At 35.7% G+C, this 20,246-nt stretch overlaps 2 protein-coding genes across 2 annotated transcripts in view; both read right to left on the reverse strand.

Annotated features, from left to right (window-relative positions):
• The window catches only part of LOC144968839 (uncharacterized), a 36,762-nt gene extending 22,691 nt beyond the window's left edge, over positions 1–14,071 (reverse strand). Inside the window, exons 1-6 of the mRNA XM_078907582.1 lie at positions 13,727–14,071; positions 12,165–12,364; positions 7,378–7,445; positions 4,990–5,156; positions 2,914–3,020; positions 1,248–1,357 (exon numbers count right to left, since the gene is read on the reverse strand). Of these exons, the coding sequence (XP_078763708.1) occupies positions 1,248–1,357; positions 2,914–3,020; positions 4,990–5,156; positions 7,378–7,445; positions 12,165–12,364; positions 13,727–14,048 (974 nt within the window). The 5' untranslated portion in view covers positions 14,049–14,071. The remainder of the gene's footprint in view (positions 1–1,247; positions 1,358–2,913; positions 3,021–4,989; positions 5,157–7,377; positions 7,446–12,164; positions 12,365–13,726) is intronic.
• A 5,406-nt stretch (positions 14,072–19,477) lies between these two features.
• LOC144973282 (uncharacterized) lies at positions 19,478–19,822 on the reverse strand. Its single transcript, XM_078915960.1, has one exon. It carries the CDS (start codon positions 19,820–19,822, stop codon positions 19,478–19,480), a length of 345 nt encoding a protein of 114 aa, XP_078772086.1.
• Between the last annotated feature and the right edge of the window lie 424 nt (positions 19,823–20,246).

Below are 20,246 nucleotides of genomic sequence, written 5' to 3' on the forward strand. Positions count from 1 at the left end.
GAAGAAGAAGAAGAAGAAGAAGAAGAAGAAGAAGAGAGAAGAAGAAGAAGAGAAGAAGAAGAAGAAAGAAAAGAAGAAGAAGAAGAAGAAGAAGAAGAAGAAGAAGAAGAAGAAGACTAAGACGATGACGACAACGAAGAAGAAGAAGAAAAGGTGGTGCGGTCGTGTGAGAGCTTTCAAAGAAGAATATATATTTCGAAGAAAAATAGTTATTTCACATTATTTCTCTTCCATCTCACATCCAGATGGAAAGAATGAATCATTGCAACAAACAGATAAGGGACGGAGAAATGCATGTGTGTCGGTAGCAAAATAGAGACAAGCCCTCCGGTCCAATTCGACACACTTCTGTGCGTGTTAGTTATTTACTGACTAGGTGTGTGTTCGACGACTCGCGCGAATTTTGTGACCTTCTCTCACTGGCTGTGGCACAGTAGCCAGGCAGTGAATACATCCACGTCTAGCGGAGCATGTAGGTGGCATAATATTAATATTATAGCTAACTGATAGGCGGCCTAGTTGTGTTTTGTCTTTGATGCAACAAATAAAAAGGTTTTTTTCGTTTTGTTTTTTTAAGTCAGCATTTGAAACGGAATAAAATCTGACTTTTTCGAGGAACGAAATAAAACTCTTTTGTTTTCTTTTTTATTGGTTCTGTTCTTTGACGTTACGAATTTCATTTTTACTATTAATTTATTTAAATTTAATATTAGCACTTATAGAGCAAAATCGTACTGTCGGAAATCCGACAATAGTCAGAGGATTTACAGGCCTGGGTATTGTCATCCACTGTTTTAAGTTTCCCGTGATTTTTAAATTTTAATTTAGGCTATAATTATCTTTTTTTTTCAAACAGGATCAAATTTCTTTAAGTTGTCTTAAAAGTATGTCCTGGATAATGGATTGTTTGATTTCAGGCAACAGCCTGAGAATTTACAGGCCTGTAATGAACAACATTATCATACGTTGTATCCTAAAAGTGATTTATATATAGAGCCTGAAGCATTGAGTCCAAATGAGAATGTACATAATAATAGATATGAGAAGCTTCAGCAAATAACATAAAACAAATGATTGGCATTAAGGGTTTCTCCTTCATCAAGCCAAATGATAAATCTACATAATCGTTTTCCTTATCTTAAGGTCAATAGAAAATTCAACATCGAGAAAAGAAAAATAAAGAAAGAAAAGAAAAGACAAGAACGAAAGACATCTAGCTTTGAGCATGGAATAAGAAAACTTCAAACCTGTTAAGGCACATTGGAGGAAGTAGGGAAGGAAAGAATTTTTCTTTTGCTTCTTGTGATGGCAGATTAGATAAAAATTGGCGTGTGGCAACTGATCCTGCCATACGAACCTGAGGGTGAGAACCAAATACAGGAAATGATAATACTTATTCAGAGAGATTTAGTAAATTATACATGTCTATATAGATTAAAGCACAGATATATTTTTTCATGGTGTAATTTTTAAGTAAGTGAAGCATTGTGAAGCCACAATGAGCATAGAACTATGGAAAGTCTATATTTATTTTCTTAACTTAAAATCAAAATAAAGTTCTTTTTTTTCCCTCCTGTTGTTTTAAGAAGTTTTACTGTGCATGTGCTTCTTTGAGGAGATCATAACAATAACGGTTTTTAAAAAAAAAAGGAAGAAAGAAAAAAAAAAGGTAAAAAGAATTAAAGGGCTAGATTTATTTTTCCCTAAGAAACACCAAAGTAAAAGTAAGGCAAAGGAGACTAGTTAGTTCACATATTTAGAAAAAGCGGATCCTACAAGCAATGCACTTGCCTAATATGAGACCATCTAAAAGTTCCACCCTCAGGCAAACTAATAGAAGTACACTCACAGGTAAAACTATTCCCATTAAGCACTGCAACTAATGAAGAGATGATTATGGAGAGAAATTATTTTATCATATCCCACATTTTTTTACCTATTCCGTGCTGTGTCAGGGTGAACCAGATTCCAACAATTTTATGTCAAAAAAAAAAAAAACAGAGCTACAAAATTTGAGACCCAATGTTTGATGAAGTTGCATTCAACCTTCTCAATGGGGCATTACTAATTTAGATAAAATTTTATAATTTAGACTTTAAAGTTATTCTTAATATCTGGTTCACCCAATCAAAGCTGATGGTGACAAAAAGTGAAAAAGGAGAAAATTTTGAGCAATTTTGAGCAAATGCCTTTAAGCCTCCTTTTTACTGCATTTATCCCACTTTTAGAGTAATTGAGATGATAAATTATCATTGATACTCTAGCTAACTTCTGAAAAGTGGGAAATCACTTGTTCGTTCCATCACACATCAAGTCTCTCACTGCCAGTACATATGATTGGGGGAAATTCTTCCTCTGATTCCAAAATCGCAGTAACTATGACATTTCAGACAATTTATACTCATGGGTTGAAACCTTTCTCATCGGCCGCACACAGAAAACAAAATATCATCACCAATGTCATTGCTAACAGGAGTATCACAAAGGATGGTACTTGGACCGCTAAAAACCATGGAGAAAAGAAAATGCATATGCACTGCTAGAATCAATGCGCACAAACAGTGGTTCTTCCCCAATACCATTCATGCATGGAACAGCTTTCCTGAAAATGTCAGAGCAACCAATAACCTGACAATATTCGATAGTTATCTCGACCAGTTTAAAACCAAAAGATAGATATTATGTCAATGCCACCCCATCACATCTAGTTGTGGCAACTATTTTGGATTGGATTGGATTGGATCCGAGGAAAACCATCAGCACTGCCCAATATAATACATGATTGAGATGTCACATTAAAGATAATCATATGACTGAAAATCTCCATCCACAGCATATTGAGAGCAAGGACCTTCAAATATAGATTTTAAAAGGAAAAATATAATCAGAAGTTACTAATGTAAACAGTCTTACCTGACTCCAATTGTCTGCCAAACCTTTGGCTAGGTACACTGAAAACATCTGGCCATGACGGAATATTGCATTGGTTTCTGCTAGTTTGGCTTGACTATCATTTTCGTCTGAAAAGAAAAAGTACAAGATCTGATTGACCCTCTCGCAATAGCAATAAAGCCGAGCAACAGGATCGGTACATTCAAGAATACTTAAAGTCCCAGAAAAAAAAGATAAATGGGGGAAACATCCACGGATTGAAGATCATAAGGAATACAATTGGGAAAAGGACAAAATCCATGGATTTATGAGGAAAAGTTTCATCACATTTCTTCAATGAAGAAAATCTGAATTGAAGACTATATCTTAAATTGTAAATAACTAGAGAGGAAGATTTAAACTGACGTTAAAGCTGGACTTATTAATTTCTGTAGAGTCTTGGGCCGTTTCAAATAAAAGCACTGATTAAGAAGAGCTCCTCACTCACTTTTCTAGATTCTTCAAAAAGTGATAATGTTTTAATTGGTTTGATCTGAGCTGAAGAAGGTTTTTAACCCAAAACATTCTGAGTTAAGTATTTTTCAAGGGGAGGATTATTATTTTTTGTTGTTGCATTCATTTTAATTGTTACATTCATTTTAGTTCAAGACTTTCTACAGCCCACAGGTTCTAACAGCTTAACATTAAAATTAACAAATCCTAACATTAAAATTAACAAATCCTATTTAAGTCTGCAGTGATCAGGGCAAATGTGTGGTCTAATGGCATGACACTTGACTGGTGACTTGTAGGTCAAAAGTTGGTGTACTGTTGTGGGCAGCAGAAAGTTGATTCCTTAGAATGACGCTATACTTTTAGTTAAGAAACTCACAACATCTGCCAGCCAGATAAAACATACCAACACACAAAACTAATTGTAACCTTAAACATCTGTAGTCTGATTAAAACAATTTAGTGAAAACTACTTATAAAAATGCCTGGCTAAAAACAATAACAAAGAGCTGAGTGACATCAATTTCATTCCTTCTACAACGCTCTTTATTTCTTTACTCATTTTCCAACCATACTGATGTGTAAAATGAGTGTCTCACCAGAAATAACATCGTCTCTCTTGAACATAATACATTAATTTTTTCAGATGCTCAGCTTTGCTGTTGGCTTGAGACGATTTGAAAATTGTTTTCACCGCAAAAAAAAAGGGCTAGAGCACTATTATGAAAGCTAAGGTTTTTTGGGGGTTATATTCAAAAGTAAAGTCTCAGCACCTACAGCAGCTGGAGGAAACTGTCCCAAAGTATGACTATATAGAGTGGAAATGGGGGCGAACTAAAAAGTAAACAGGGGAGTGGGGCTGAATCATCTATGTCATGACCTTTGTTAGGTTCATGGATTCTATTTTAATTTTGTAATTCCTATTTGGTCATAACACATATCAACACAGGAGATAAGATGAAATTCATTTCATTGCCTTTCAGAAAACTAAGTCATTAAATTAACAAAGATAAGGAAATGAAAAACACTATATTGCAAAATAAATTTTTTAAAAAATTTTTAATGAACACTTATCTATCTGGTGCTCGCGACTTTCCGCCCATTTCTGGCAGACAAATCTAATCATTTCCTGCTGGGCAGACAGAGGAGTCGGACAGAAAGAACCAAAAAAAAAATATGCTGGACTCAATCCAGGATTGAAACTGGTTCCTTTGCTTTTAAAACTTGCGCTCTACTAGTTGAACTTTCCAGACCATCAAAATCTAAAAGTAAATTAAAAACATAAGCTTTTATATAGCACAATATCTGCTAAATTTGCCCAAATAACATTACAAGGGGTCCAAGGTAAACAACAACATTGAACAAGTTGGAATAAATATGACATGTTTAGAGGAAATGCTGTTACAAATCAGGTACTTATTTCATGCCTGAATTCAGCGAAAGAATGTGAGTTGAGTGCCGTTTACCAGGAAGTCATCTTTGAGCACACACATCAAGACTCGCAAGATGGCATTTCATGTCAGAGGCCATGATTCATACCACAAGGCTACAAAGACCCACCTATAATGCTCCGTATTTAACCTTTCACGATAGGTAACAACTCACTTTTATTTTTCGCCCCACATGTCACCAATGCCCCACACACATAGTACCCAGTCTCTCTTACAAAACGATTTGTGTGGGAAAGTGTCTCAAATATCAGGTCCAGTAACTCTTGATCCACAAACTGGTTGAACCCAGGACCATATCCCAGAATCACACTCTGTAGACACCTAGGTAGGTGAAGAATGAGGGGAAGGGTGGAAAATGGAAAAATGTCAGTACTACTAGATGTTCATCTACCATATGGGTATGCATAACATATCTTAAATACTATGGACACATTTATCAATGAGTTCAACAAAGTTTGAGTGGCAATATTAAAACTAATAGAAATAATTATAATCATCATCATTATTATTACTATTTAATTATTGTTATTTTCATTATTATTATTATTATGATTATTATTGTTATGTTTATTATTATTATTATTATTATTATTATTATTATTATTATTATTATTATTATCATTAGTGGAGAACCCGCAATATTTACAGTGAAATAAAGGCTTTTACGGACAGGCACTCATCTCTTTTAATTATCATACTATACTACTGTATTGTGGAAATTAATGTAGAACAAAATGAGCATGCCATAAGCAATCAAAATCAGTCGGGTAATAAAGTTTGTAGGTGCACGCAAACAAATCTGGAAACAGGGTGGCCAGATGGTGATTGCACACAAAAAAAAAATAATAATAATTGGCAGATCATTACGGCCAAGCAGATTTTCTAAATAACCATTTGAGTCAATGGGTGATAGAATTACCTCAGATTTTAAAAAGGTTTGCAAGTTAATAATAATAAATAATAATAATAATAATAATAATAATAATCATAATAATAATAATAATAATAATAATAATAATAATAATAATAATAATAATAATAATAATAATAATAATAATAATAATAATATATCATATTTGTTGAGCGCTCAGTCATATCCGAGGAAGTGCTCACAGCGCTTTATAGGGGCATCAACGATTCAATTTGGAAAATAACAAACTGGGCACTAATCTTGCAGCATTGTTTTGAAATCTTTGCAACTTGAGTATTCTCTCGCTGGTGAGGTTCAAAAAGAGAGAGTTACAATAGTCTAGTTTTGAAAGAACCAATAAAGTAATCATGTTTTTTTATGTCACATCTGTATTTATGTAGTTTTTAACTTTACCAATTCTGTTAATTAAGTTGGAAATTTAGGCATTAAGAAAAATATTCTATGTGTCAGTCTAATGTCACATTCTAATCCATAAAGATGCCGAGTTTTTTTAACAGGGGGAAACTTTGCACAATCGAGCCATTTATGTTACATTTGATATCTCCAGTAGTATTTGTCATATTGGAATCACCTAAAAATGACAATTTCAGTATTTTCATCATTCAACTTTAATTTACTTGTTGCCATCCAATTTTTAAAATCAAGTACACACTTTTCCATGGTAAGTTCTGTTTAGCTTAGACCGTTTTGCTCACATGCCATATATATTTTTGTGTCATCTGTGAATAGATGGTAATTATGTTATATTTTATTAAAATTTTAGTGAGTGGCTGCATATATAATGTAAAGAGGACAGGTCTTAATATTTGAGGTTCTTGGTCTCCGATATATCTTCTTTTACTCTCACTCTTGGTGTGCAACATGTCAGATAATATTGATTCCTGTTTAAGACCTCCCCTTTAATTACAAAACTGTTTTGAAATCGATCGACAAGGATTTTATGGTCGATCATGTCGAAGGCAGCATATAAATCAAGAAGGACAAGAATGACAATTTTCTTGTCAATTTCAAGTAGCAAATCATCAGTGACCCTAAATAGTTAAAGCAACAAAAAAAAAGAGATCTCTTTTTCCATTATATAGATAGAATGCGCTTGGCTGAGGAGTTCATAACATTGCCATCCGGAAGTATAACGGACCAACACACAAACTCTGTGTAACCATGAACTTTTATAGTCTGGTTAATCCTGTGTAGTGAGAACAACTCACAAACGCGGATGGCAAAAACAATAACAAAGGCCTGAGTGACGTCATCTGCATACTATCTATTGAAACCATTTGTGAATAAATACAATCATCAGCATAGTTCAGCCTCCATGGAGAGTGCCAAAGGGACAAAATTTGGCTATCAAAACACTTCTGATGAAATGTTAACAAAAGAGAATCAATCTAATCTATATTTCCAGCAGCACTAATCAAATAAATTTTGATATTTTTAGAAATAAGAAAAATAGCACTTGTAAATGTCCTGGAAATATGTTCCCTCAATTGTGAAGTGCAGTTTTTAAAAAACGATATTTTGAGAGAGAAAGTCCCACTGATGTCAAAATTGTGCAGTTTGGAGTAGGTTCCTACTGATAGCTGATGTGATAACAAAATGACCTTGACTTACTTCATGTAAGTTTCCAAAGACTTCCATCCTGCTGTATCGTGAAATATTTGGGATGAGTTACTGGATCTCTGTGAAAGGGAGGAAAAGAATAAAATTGTAAAACTACAATGAACATTTTTAAAGATTAAAATTAAAAGAATAAAAAGAGAAAAAAAATAATAAAGAGAATTTTGATAAACCTAAAACTTTTAAACCAATTTAATATTCATTCTTCTCAATTTAAATTTAAAAACAAAAAAACAAACAAACATTGTACAATTGATTCATTGCACACACTGTTCAATCTCTGTTGTTTTTGTTTTTAAGGGTTTAACGGCGCTTGCAACACATTAAGGTCATATCAGCGCCAGTAAAAAGGAAGAAAATGGGATAGTAAAAAGTTCTAGAATTACGATTAAAGCACCCAAGAAAAGGTAAGACAAAGGGGAATTTGTTCAAAAAGGTAACAGATGCAGATTCCAAGAGCACACTATCAAAGTACTCAGTTTGAGATCACCTAAAAGTCTCATCCAGACACAAGCACAGATCCCCACTAAGAGGAATACACTCAAATGTTTACAAATCATATGTTAAAAATGAAAAGAATAACAAAGAGAGATGATTTACAAGGAAAAAAATATCATCTCCCAAAACTATAACTATACATTCGACTGTTTCCCTCCCAGCCAAGGACTATGGCCAAGGTCAGGAAAAACCAAACAATCTCACCCCAAGACAAAGACAGAAAGCAATTGGAAAACAGATAAAGGAGGATAGAAGGCACAGCAAGTACCTCCCTGCCCACTATGGGATGTAGGAACCCTACCCAGTGTTCAATATCTCTCTCTCCATTTGAATCAAAACAAGGATCAGATAACTTATTCTATAGAGCTCTTTAACCATTTTTCTTGATTCTTCATAAAGTATTATTTGTAAATGTGTTAAGAGCTCTTCTATGTCACTTGCACGATCCTTGCATGAAGTGTCTTCTTCTTTGTGTTCAATCAGATGGTAAGTCTTCTTTCCACCAGATATGCTGATGTCCTCTGGAGATCCTCCAGGCTGCCATGGATCGGAGTTTACTCCTCGGGCTGGTTTGGACAGTCGGTGGCCAGTATTTTGTTTTCTCCTAAGAGAGGGTTGGGCAATTCTGTAGGTTGTGCTCACCTGTCATACTTCCTGTTCCATCGGGGCACTGACTTGTAGTTTCCACCTTGGATTTGGTATGGAGGTTGTGGTTTAATCTATAATGACCAATTCGCATCCTAGAGATTACAACCTGCTCTTGACTGGTCAACTGATAAAATGGGTAATTTCTGTAGTAGTTCGGATGCTGCTCATTCCAACAGTCAAGAACCGGGATCTTATGACGTTCTTATGTTTCTTTGTATAATGAAGCACCATTCTCCTCTAGCAATTGGGTTCCTTCCTTAGTGAATATATGTGCAACTTCATTACCTCTAGTGGTGCTGTGAAATAGTAACCATTGAAGCACAACATGATGGGACCTGCATAATAGATCTAGGGATGTGAAAAGATCTTCGATTTCACTATCTTTTAACTCAGGGTTCTATAGCTTCCGAACAACCGAGAAGGCGTCAGTCAAGATTACTATCTACTATGTTGTGTTTACATTAATTGCAAGATAAGTTGTAGCTTCTCTTAATGCCTCTACTTCAGCTCTGTGTGTAATCGGTAGAGTGCAGTCCTGTTTCCATAAAAAAAGTTTGTCCTCTTTGCCATTTGGATAGTTTATGTTTATTCCTGCTCCTCCATTACATACATCATTTTCATCAGAGCCATCTGTGAGAGTGTACACTCTAGTCCAAACATCTGGAAATTTTATGTCCATGTATTGCAGTGTGTAATGTCTTTTATCATCTTGGGACTGTGTGTCTTTCCTCTCGATTTGTGGAATAGTGGGGCATAATTGTGGTAGATTATGTCTATTCCAGATTGAGATTCTGGTGAAATTCATTATTTCTTTTGGTTTCAGCGTGTCGATTCTGTGTTCTTTCTCCTGTGCTTTTGCTTGGTGGGTGAAGCTCTTCATCTTTAGTCTTCCTTTAGCTGGCTCTGTCATTCTTGTATTCATAGGATGGTCAGGAAGTCTCCTTTTTTTGGCTGCCTCCATTTTATGGAGATCCTTAATGGAGTTGAGGTGAGACATTGATTCAAGTTCTTGGATTGGAGTGCATCTCATGCCTCCTGTGATAATGCTACACATTTGATTTTGAATCCTATCCAGCTTATCAAAGTTTCATCTGGCTGCGGTGCCTCGTGCCGTACTCCTATTCAAAAACTGAGCTGATCCTTCCAGTATACATCTTGTGAAGTATTGAAGCATCTGCTCCCCATATGAAGCTAGCTAATTTCTTCATAAGCTTGAATTGTGATTCAAAGGTGACTCCGAGGTATATAGGGCTATTTCCTTGGGGAAGTGAATGGCCATAATTTTAATATTATCCTTTGGTCCTTGGGAGGAAGGCTAAAGATGGTGTAGGTGGCTTTAGTCTTGTTTATTTTGATGAGCCAATGTTTTGTCGTTTTCTAAATTTGTCAGGACCTGTTGAATCCTATAGCAGACTGTGGTGGTATATTCTTTAAAGCACCAGATCACAAGGTTGTCTGCATACATTGCTCCATGTACATTGCGTCCTTTACGAAGTCAATGACTGTCTTCTGATGAGAGATGATTTCACTAATAATAAGTTGACTCATTAATTATCTGAATATAACAATAACAAAAATAAGAAGATGAAGAGGAAGAAGAAGAAGTAGAAGAAGAAACAGAAGAAGAAGAAGAAGAAGAAGAAGAAGAAGAAGAAGAAGAAGAAGAAGAAGAAGAAGAAGAAGAAGAAGAAGAAGAAGAAGAAGAAGAAGAAGAAGAAGAAGAAGAAGAAGAAGAAGAAGAAGAAAGAAGAAAGAAGAAGAAAGAAGAAGAATATAATAATATTAATAACGATGATAATAATAATGATGATAATAATAATAATTATTAATAATAATATTAATAATAATAATAATAATAATAATAATAATAATAATAATAATAATATAATAATAATAATAATAATAATAATAATAATAATAATAATAATAATAATTCAACTCTGATAAAGTACATCCGATCTAGTGTGTGCATATCACTGGCCAACCCCTTAAGAACTTTGTACACAAAATATATAAATCAAAATGACTGACCTGATCATGTCAGCTGCATTTGACACTATAAATAAAAGCAAACTTCTCGATATATTCAAAGATCTTATTGAGGAATATGAACTATGAGTAATAAGTACTTACTGCATAAAACTTTATTAAATGTAAAGATTGCACGAGCAGAAGCAAGCAGATCCTTTAAAAGAAATTTCGCAACACTGCAAAGAGACAGTTTGAATCCAATTCTTGTCATTATCCACCTAAAAGACTAGACAAAACTACATGTTTGACAAAATAACACATGATTAATATATGCTGATGGCACAAGCCAACATTAATGAAGTAGTTTTGGAGAGTACTTTCTATTTCATTAATGTGATGAGGTCATGATCAGGTCAGTCGTGTATATTTATATATTTTGTGTACAAAGTTCTTAAGGGGTTGGCCAGTGATATGCACACACTAGATCTGATGTACTTTATCAGAGTTGAATTATTATTATTATTATTATTATTATTATTATTATTATTATTATTATTATTATTATTATTATTTATATTATTTAGATTCTTCTTCTTCTTCTTCTTTTTCTTCTTCTTCCAGTCTTTTGGAGGTCTTATTGATGGTTGGTTGCTCCGTTTTGTCTTTATTGACTTTGAGATGATAGTTTTGGAGAGTACTTTCTATCATCTCAAAGTCAATATAGACAAAACGGAGCAACCAACCATCAACAAGCCTTCCAAAAGACTGGAAAACGTCAAAAGAGGTAATGTCAATTCTATGTAATAAAGAAGACATCAATTATTGCAAACATATATCAATAGTTGCACTTTACAAATGCACAAACATATGGAAAAGGACAGAAGAGATCAAACAGAAAACTAGAATTAAATTATACAACTCAATTATCAAATCTATCCTGTTATATGTAGGTATTAACAAAATCAAAGAAAAACAAATTAGACATTAGACAGAAAATAATTAAGAAGAGTCCTTGGCTTATACTATCCAACAAAAATATCAAATAAAACATAGAAAAAAAAACAAAAAACAAGAGCATTTATATAGCACAATATCCACTAAATGTGCTTAAAACACTTACAAGGGGTCCCTAGCCAAAAGCAACAAGTAACATGTAGGACAAGACATGATGCCTGTGAGGCGATATTACAATTAAAAATTAATTATTAATTTTAATTACAATTAAGAAGCAAGGTGGAGACTTCTTGGTCACATTCTTCTTCAAGGTATGGTCATCCCTGCAATAAAACTATAGTGTTATTTCAGTGCAAAAAGTACACGAACCAGAGGAAAACCTCCTGTAACTCTCAACAAAGACCTAAAAAGACAAAATAATACACTGCAATTAACATCACACACGATTAGAATCACAGAGAATGATAGTGATAGCACAGAAAAGAAATGAGTGGATTGCTTTCACAATCTTGATCTGCAAAACAGCCAAAGCTGCAAAGTAGGACGACATTGATGGCAAAAGGCAATAAGTCAAGTAAGTCGTTGTTTGAAAGAAAAATCAGGCATGCTGTTGAAGGGTAAATAGAAATTTCCAAAGGCATAAGAATAGCATAGAATCCACAGCAATGAAAATAAACCAAATGCACAACCAAAGGATACCTTTCACTCACCCTTTCAATCCATGATGACTGTGTGTTAGGAGACATTCCGAGGATACTTTCTGGAGGATCATTGTCTTCATGATTGACAACTGTATCCTCTGAAAGGCCATGCCGTTCCAAGTTGGTTTGTATCCCAGACAAAATCTTATCCCTTCCATCTTCATAAACAGCCTCTCCCAAAATGGAGCAAAGCAACCCCAGCAGTTCTCCTAAAAAAAAATAGAAGTACATCATTTTCTTATTAATGATCACATATCTATGGAAGCTCAGTGAACTGACTGAATGGTTTGACATTACGTTGGGAAGTCTCACAGTCATATTTACCTGGGCAAGTTTATTAACCCCCAGTTTACTTGGGCATTATGGTTAATATCAGACATTTTAAAATCTATAGTCAAGACAATGGTGTCAGACTATGCTGCACAAAAGAGCATAATCGTTTTTTTCCCACTCTACAAAAACTCTACACGTATGGGATTGATGTGGTCTAGTGGTATGACTCGTTTTGGATTGGAAAATCCTGGGTTCGAGCCTCACTCAGCACATAGTTGAGTCCTTTGCTCACATTGCATCTTCAGGGTGTAAAATGAGTACCTGGACGTTACCAGCGTTGTCTCTATTGAAAAAAAAAATTGCAATATCGCCTAACACTAACAGGTGTCATGTCCCGTTCTATATGTTACATTTTGTTGTTGATCAGGGACGCCTTGTAAAGCACTTTGAGCACATTTAGTGGATATTGCCCTAATACTTATAATATAAAAGCTCAAGTGGAAAAAAAAAAAATTACTTTGAATAAACTTTTTTTTTCTTTCTCAAAATAAGTATCCCATGTGAAGCTGTTGCATTGTAAAGTTTACAACCAAAATTATTAAGTCAATTTTACACCCTCAAAACCTCTCAGATTAAGGGTACCACACCCTGTTTGCAAAAGAAAAAAAAATGTAATACAAATAACAAAGGAATGGGATATGAGATTTGTTCAGGGCTGTCATTATCCCTAGACACCTGTCTGGGGATAATGAAAATTCGTTATCCCCAGACACCTGTCTGGGGATAACCAAATTTCGTTATTCCCAGACAGATATTTGAAACTGGGACATTTATCCCTTGCAATGAAATGTTCTGTAAAAAGAAGACGGAATTAAAAAAAAAAAATTTTAAAGTGGCGGAACCAAGATTCGAACCCACAACGTCGATTCTGGTAAAACTTCCAGGGCAGACGACTAAACCATTCGGCCATGACACCCACTTCGAAGTCGACGCATATGTGTATATGCAGATAGTAACAACTGATGTGTTGGTTAATTTTATGTTTTTATAGATGTTTTATTAACTTTCCTTATCTCTATGTGCATTCGGAAACATTCCATATTCTGGAATGTGAATAATTGTTTAAAAGAGCGGAGTTTCAAATATGTGTCTTGGGATAACGAAATTGGTTATCCCCAGACAGGTGTAGTGTCTGGGGATAATCACGTCACAGCGTTTGTTCAGTCTCTTAATTTCTACGTAGGAAATCCCTGAAACTGAAAACTTTAAATCGTTAGCTTTACAAAAGCTCATTTCACCTGCGACAATCCTCACTCGAAATTCGCCATCATCTAAAAGATTCAGGGCTTTGTCAACGAGAGCCATAGAAAAACCCCTTGCATGTTCCTCAAGATTACGTTTGGATTTCGTCTGCTGCAAAACGCAAATCGCACCACGCATCCCTCCATGACGAGTCTCCCATTCGTCAGAGGAGTTGATGCAATATAGTAAGTCGTTTTCAATGGCATCCAGTGTCTGTTCGTCAGGTTGATTATTCAAATGTGATTTTAGCTCCTCAAACCCACGATCTCGTTCAAGCTTTGCTTTGTTACAAAGTTTGTTCAGTATCTCAGACGCCATTGTTGTTAACAAACGCTCTCTTTTGAAAAAGTTAATAAATTTATATTACCTATAATCATAGAATTAAACGAATGAGAATACGTACGAAGCGTAAAAAGTGTCCACCAATGAAAGCATTCAGCGCCATTTTGTTGTTGGCTGAGAATGTAGTAATTACCATTCATTCGGTATCTATGTCAACATAACGACACAAGAAAAACAACAAACAATATCAAAATCCACAATAAAATGTTTCAGAACTGTTGCGTATATTTATGGCACAACGAAGCTGTCAAAAAATGAAGTTAGAGAATGTGTGTAATCATGTATTATAATAACCTGTAATGTGTTTTCCAACCACCACATCATCTACTACTACAACCACCACCACAATATCATCACTAACACTACTACTACAACCACCAGCCCCACATCATTATCACTACCACTACTACTACACCACCACCAGCACATCATCATCACTACCACTACTACAATCACCACAACACATCGTCATCACTACCACTACTACTGCAACCACCACCACCATATCATCATCATTACCACTACTACCACAACCACCACCACCACTACTACTACAACCACCACCACATCACTACCTCAACTACTACAACCGCCACCACAATAGCATCATTACCACTACTACTACAACCACCACAACCACATCGTCATCACGACCACTACTACTACAACCACCACCATATCATTACCATTACCACTACTACTACAACCACCAATACCACCATACCATTACCATTACCACTACTACTGCAACCACCACTACCACCATATCATCACCATTACAACTACTACTACAACCACAACAACCACATCATCATCACTACCACTACTACTACAACCACCACCACATCATCATCACTATCACTACTACTACAACTACAACCACCACCACATTATCATCACTACCACTACTACTACTGCAACCACCACCACCATATCATCATCATTGAAATATTTTTTTTTTTTAATTGAGCTTTATATAGTGCAATATCTACTAAATGTGCTCAAAGCGCTTTACAAGGGGTCCCTGGTCAACATTTAACATGTAGGACGCGGACATGACGCCTGTTAGGCGTTAGGCGATACTACAATTTTTCGGACAAAGACAACTCTGTTAACGGCCAGGTACTCATTTTACACCTGAGTACGGTGAGAGAATGTGAGTAAAGAGGACTCAACTATGCGCCGAGCGCGAGGCTCGAACCCAGGACCTTCCGATCCGGAAGCGAGTGTCATACTACTAGACCACATAGCCGCATCATTACCACTACTACTACAAACACCACCACCACATCATCATCACGACCACTACTACTACAACCACCACCACCACCATATCATTACCATTACCACTACTACTACAACCACCACCACATCATCATCACTACCACTACTACTACAACTACAATCATCACCACCACCACATCATCACAGCATCATCATCATCATCATCACCATCATCATCATCGTCGTCGTCGTCGTCGTCGTCGTCGTTATCATCATAATCCTCATTATCATCGTCATCATTATCATCAACATCATCATCACCAATATCATCATCATCATCATCATCATCATCATCATCATCATCATCATCATCATATCATCATCATCATCATCATCATCATCATCATCATCATCATATCATCATCATCATCATCATCATCATCATCATCGTCCGTATCATCATCATCATCATCATCATCATCATCATCATCATCATCATCATTGTCACAAGCGTAGAACCAAGCAACCAGTCATATGTATGTTTGTATACATAGAGCCCTGGCAGTGATATAATATACACATTCGAACAGGAATCCTGGAGCTTGGGCTTTTAGCCTTGACAGCGAGACTTTTTTTTCGAGGGTCTTGAGAGAGAGAGAGAGAGAGAGAGAGAGAGAGAGAGAGAGAGAGAGAGAGAGAGAGAGAGAGAGAGAGAGAGAGGTGAAAGTATGTGGTTTGCGAGTTGGAATTGATAATGACAATATTTTGCGTCATCTTTTTAGATTTCCATTATAACAATGAGCTCATAAGGAATATGGTTAAAATACCAGCAAATAATTACACGTCGGATCAAACTAATGTGTTTATAATCAGGTATCTTGAAAAAAAAAAAGTTGTCTGGTTTAAAAAAAAAACAATAATTGAAAATCTCTTCGTTGCCATGGATATGGCGGATATCTTGGAAAATAAACACGTTTTTTTGGAACTCCATCATTTATCAAATCTTCTTTGATTTTGATTTTTAATGTTGATATTTAAAGTTAATATAGTAGTAAATAGTTGGCTAATTATGTTATAAATAATTAATCTCAAGAGGGGGGTGGCTATGGTATACTGTAACATCAACATTATATCATTGTTGCTTGTTCATATACATAAATGAAGTTTCTTGTTTAAAATTAGATACTCTCCATTCAAAAATAATTTCTCATGTTAGTCTATCAGATGGTGACATGGTTAAAATGCTGACTCAAGCGTTTAACACATCACTTTATTTTGTGTAGATCTGAACACATATCCGAGTGTAAGGCATGTTAACTCCTAAGGGCATCCTCTACCACCTTACAGAAGCTGACTTTGAGTGTCTGTATCAAATGTTTACATATTCAGCCTCAAAGGGTCCCTTTATTACCCTTTATCGAGGTCTCTGAATTTAGAGGATAATTACAGAGAAAAAATGTCCAAACTCAAAAACTAAAACTAATTTAACAATCTCTTTATAGGGTGATAAATTTACATCTATTAAACATTGTGGCAAAATGATAGCACATTCTGGCAGTTACCTTTCTACTTAAATAGTGAGTAAAGATAGTCAAAATGACATTATGATAAAAAATACATTCATTTTATTCATATTTTACCTAACCATTATCTTAATCAAGGGTAATATTAGGAACTTTAGACACCTTTTTGAATTTTGAAACCTAAGAAAATGGATTCTACAAATATTTTTACACAAGAACCACCAAAAATCGATTTTTCGTTTTTTGTCTGATCTCAAAATTTGAGCTGCACAGGACCCGCAGAAGAAAAAAGTAATTATCCCAAAACTGTTCATTAAAAACAAAATCAAAGTAGCCAGCTATTTGTAGTAACATATCAGCTATTTTAGTTTCAAAGATCTAGCATTAACATTTTTAAATGGTAAAATCCCAAAAAAATGTTTATGGTAATTAGATAACAGTTTTGAAGAAAAACGCAATATTTGTCAGATATTGAGCCCAATAACGTTGGTAGGAATTTTTCAATTGCATTTTTTACGTTTTCAGACTATTCATTCAACAAAGATATGGGTTGGAATGAAATAAGGATTGAATAAATTGGTCAAAACAGTCACTTCAAAAAATTGATAATTTTCACCCAAACAAACCCAATTTGCACCAGCGACCCCCCCCCCCCCCCCCCCCCCCCCCCCCCCCCCCCCGAAAATGTGTGCTATAATATTTATCTGGAAATGTAGAAAGTATGTAGGTCAGTAGTTGTTATCTCAGCATACGTAGCTGGTTCTCAATTCTGTGGTTCTCAACATATTATTGCGACGACGCAACGGTAAACATGAAAACAAAATTATTATGTCTTGGACCAGTTGCAAAAACAGAAATGAATAGTTGCAAATTGCAATACCTACCTTTTAAAACATGCTTTTCTACCCATTTTCACATGTTCAAAAATTGAATGAACTTAATAAAAATAAATTCAAACCTTTATACTTCATTGGTACTTTTTCCTCAAAGAAGATAGATCTGCCAATGAAAATTCGAATTTGAAACATCTTCTTCAAGAACTCCTCTCATTGTCATAAAATTAATTTGTCATTTGCATTGTCAATAAATTATGCAAAAGGTACCGTCAATCGGACGACTTTGAACACTTTGCAATTGGATGATCCATTACCTTTCCATGTGTTTGAGATCATTGGTCACATTGCAAAAATAGGATTAAACAGTCGTGACGTCACTTCCCTCGTAAAGATGCACAGTAACTTAGTAACTGGTTCTAAACTATCGGAACAATGGCGGACGCCCTTTTGAAATACTTCTCTCCGACGAGCATAAAGGTGTATCCAGAGGAGAAAAACATTATAAATCTGATCATGTTTTGACTTTTATACATTCTGAAACCATGACATGTGGAAAAGTTCTAGCCAGCATGAAGAAATAAAAGTTCCGATTTTCTTTGTTTAGAACCAGGCTGCTCGTGGCTGGCGGACGTGACATCAGACTATTGGATCCTATGGTCATTTTGCTCAGCATGACTCTGTGTATGTTTACAACTTTCATAAACACAGCAGCATGTTTACATTTATTCTGACATGTCCAATCGTTGTACAGCAACAAATCATGTGATTGATGACTTGGTTGGGTGAAAACCTGAATATAGATCGCCCCCATTCGAGAGCTCTTTCCCCCAGTCTGGGAAATTAACAAGCCGTTCAATAATAATTTGTTAGGAGAAGAAGTCAATGATTTTATAGCAAAAACATACCTGCATTCAGTTCTTGGCCAGTGATGATAAGCATTTTGGTAGAATACTCATAATATTTACAAGCCAAATTAAACATAATACACAAAACTGTGTGTAATCTTTAACTTTTATAGTTTGATTGATATAATTTAGTGAGAACTAATCACTAACCGACTGTATAAGTATAATAAAATAGAGATTAGTGAAGTCAACTTCGTTCCATCTGTATCCCTACTTTCAATGACGTTAAAAGTTTCCAAGGAATGAAGTACCTTTGAACATTTTATATTAACAAAACAGTTACTTCTGCCTATCTTATTTATAGCTGTGGGAATTTAATTGTGTTATGGTTAATTCATGTCATTTAAAACATAAAAAGCCCGCAATTTCGCGGGGAAAGAACTATTTTCATTCGAAATTGTACCCACTATCATTTAATGAGGGCAGATTGGTAAACAACGTTGTCTGTGTAACTTGGTACATCCTCTGTTGATTTTTCTGTGTGGCCCAACATGAAGTGTAAGCCACTATAGCCTCTGACCGTGACACAGCATCATACAGTTGTCCGTGTGTGAAAACAGGCTGTGGTAAGAAAATCAACTGCGAAAATAAACCTGAAGTAGCAGACGTGAGCAGAGTTGAAAGACAGACGATCCTGAGGAGGCTTTTCCGAAAGCTCCTACAAAGGGAAACACTCAAATAATATTCCCTCAACTAACCCCAAGAAAAAAATAAAACCTAGTACTGTAGCATCTACTTTACTGGAAACAACAAACAATGAAAGCAATGTGTAGTGAATTTTATAAATTTAATGAGTTCTCTCGTGTTTACGTTTTTGTCTGATCTGACGTGTAGAGTAGTCTTGCAGTCAGCAGTATGTGGTAAGTCTTCGTAGTTCGTAGGAAACGGAGATCGCCACACATCCCCCCAAACACGGACTAGTCATCTTTGTAGTACCGAGGTCGTTTAATGGTACGTCCTGAGCGAGATAGCTTCTTAGTAGGCACTACGTTAGTATCATCAGAAGCAGTACGGGAGTTTTGTATGTTTCTGTTCGTATTCGGTGGCGTCCACGACGAGGTGGGGTGGCAAGGGAAACTGGTTGCGTAGAATCGAACAAATGCAGCTTTAAGTCGGTCGATCGAAATCCGTTCTGCTTTGCCACCAACATCGATCAGGAATTGTTTATCTCCAGGGTTATGACAACATAGGGGACCTGTATACGGGTTCTGAAGGGGTCCTCGGTGGGTGTCAACACGGATGTAAACATATTTCGCTGACATCAAGTTCTTGGGTAAATTTGTTTGATGATAGCCGTGATGATGTGTTGGCCGTGGTGAATGAAGGGACACGTTTTGCCGAAAGGTTGCCAAAAGTCTTTAGCGTGGAAGTCTGAAGGATGGTCAGGTATAAACTCTCCAGGGATTGTTAAAGGTTCTCCGTATACTAATTCAGCTGAAGAATGACCGATATCATCCTTAGGTGCAGTTCTTAAACCAAGCAGAACCCAAGGTAGCTCATCCACCCAATTTGGATTATTAGACGAGCTTTGAGGATGATTTCAAGGACCGATGAAACCGTTCAATCATGCCGTTGGACTGAGGGTGATACGCAGTTGTGTGATGAATCTGCACACCAAGTTGACTGGCCATCTGTTTCCATAGCGTGGATGTAAATTGTGAGCCCCTGTCAGAAGTTTATATCAAC

The sequence above is a fragment of the Berghia stephanieae genome, chromosome 1, assembly GCF_034508935.2.
Source record: "Berghia stephanieae isolate SIO BIC M18660-M18661 chromosome 1, UCSD_Bste_1.3, whole genome shotgun sequence".
Taxonomy (NCBI): Eukaryota; Metazoa; Mollusca; class Gastropoda; order Nudibranchia; family Aeolidiidae; genus Berghia; species Berghia stephanieae.

What these genes read in the sequence shown, in the direction of transcription:
- LOC144973282 (XM_078915960.1), bottom strand. Translation starts at nt 19,822, where the DNA reads ATGTCAGCGAAATATGTTTACATCCGTGTTGACACCCACCGAGGACCC.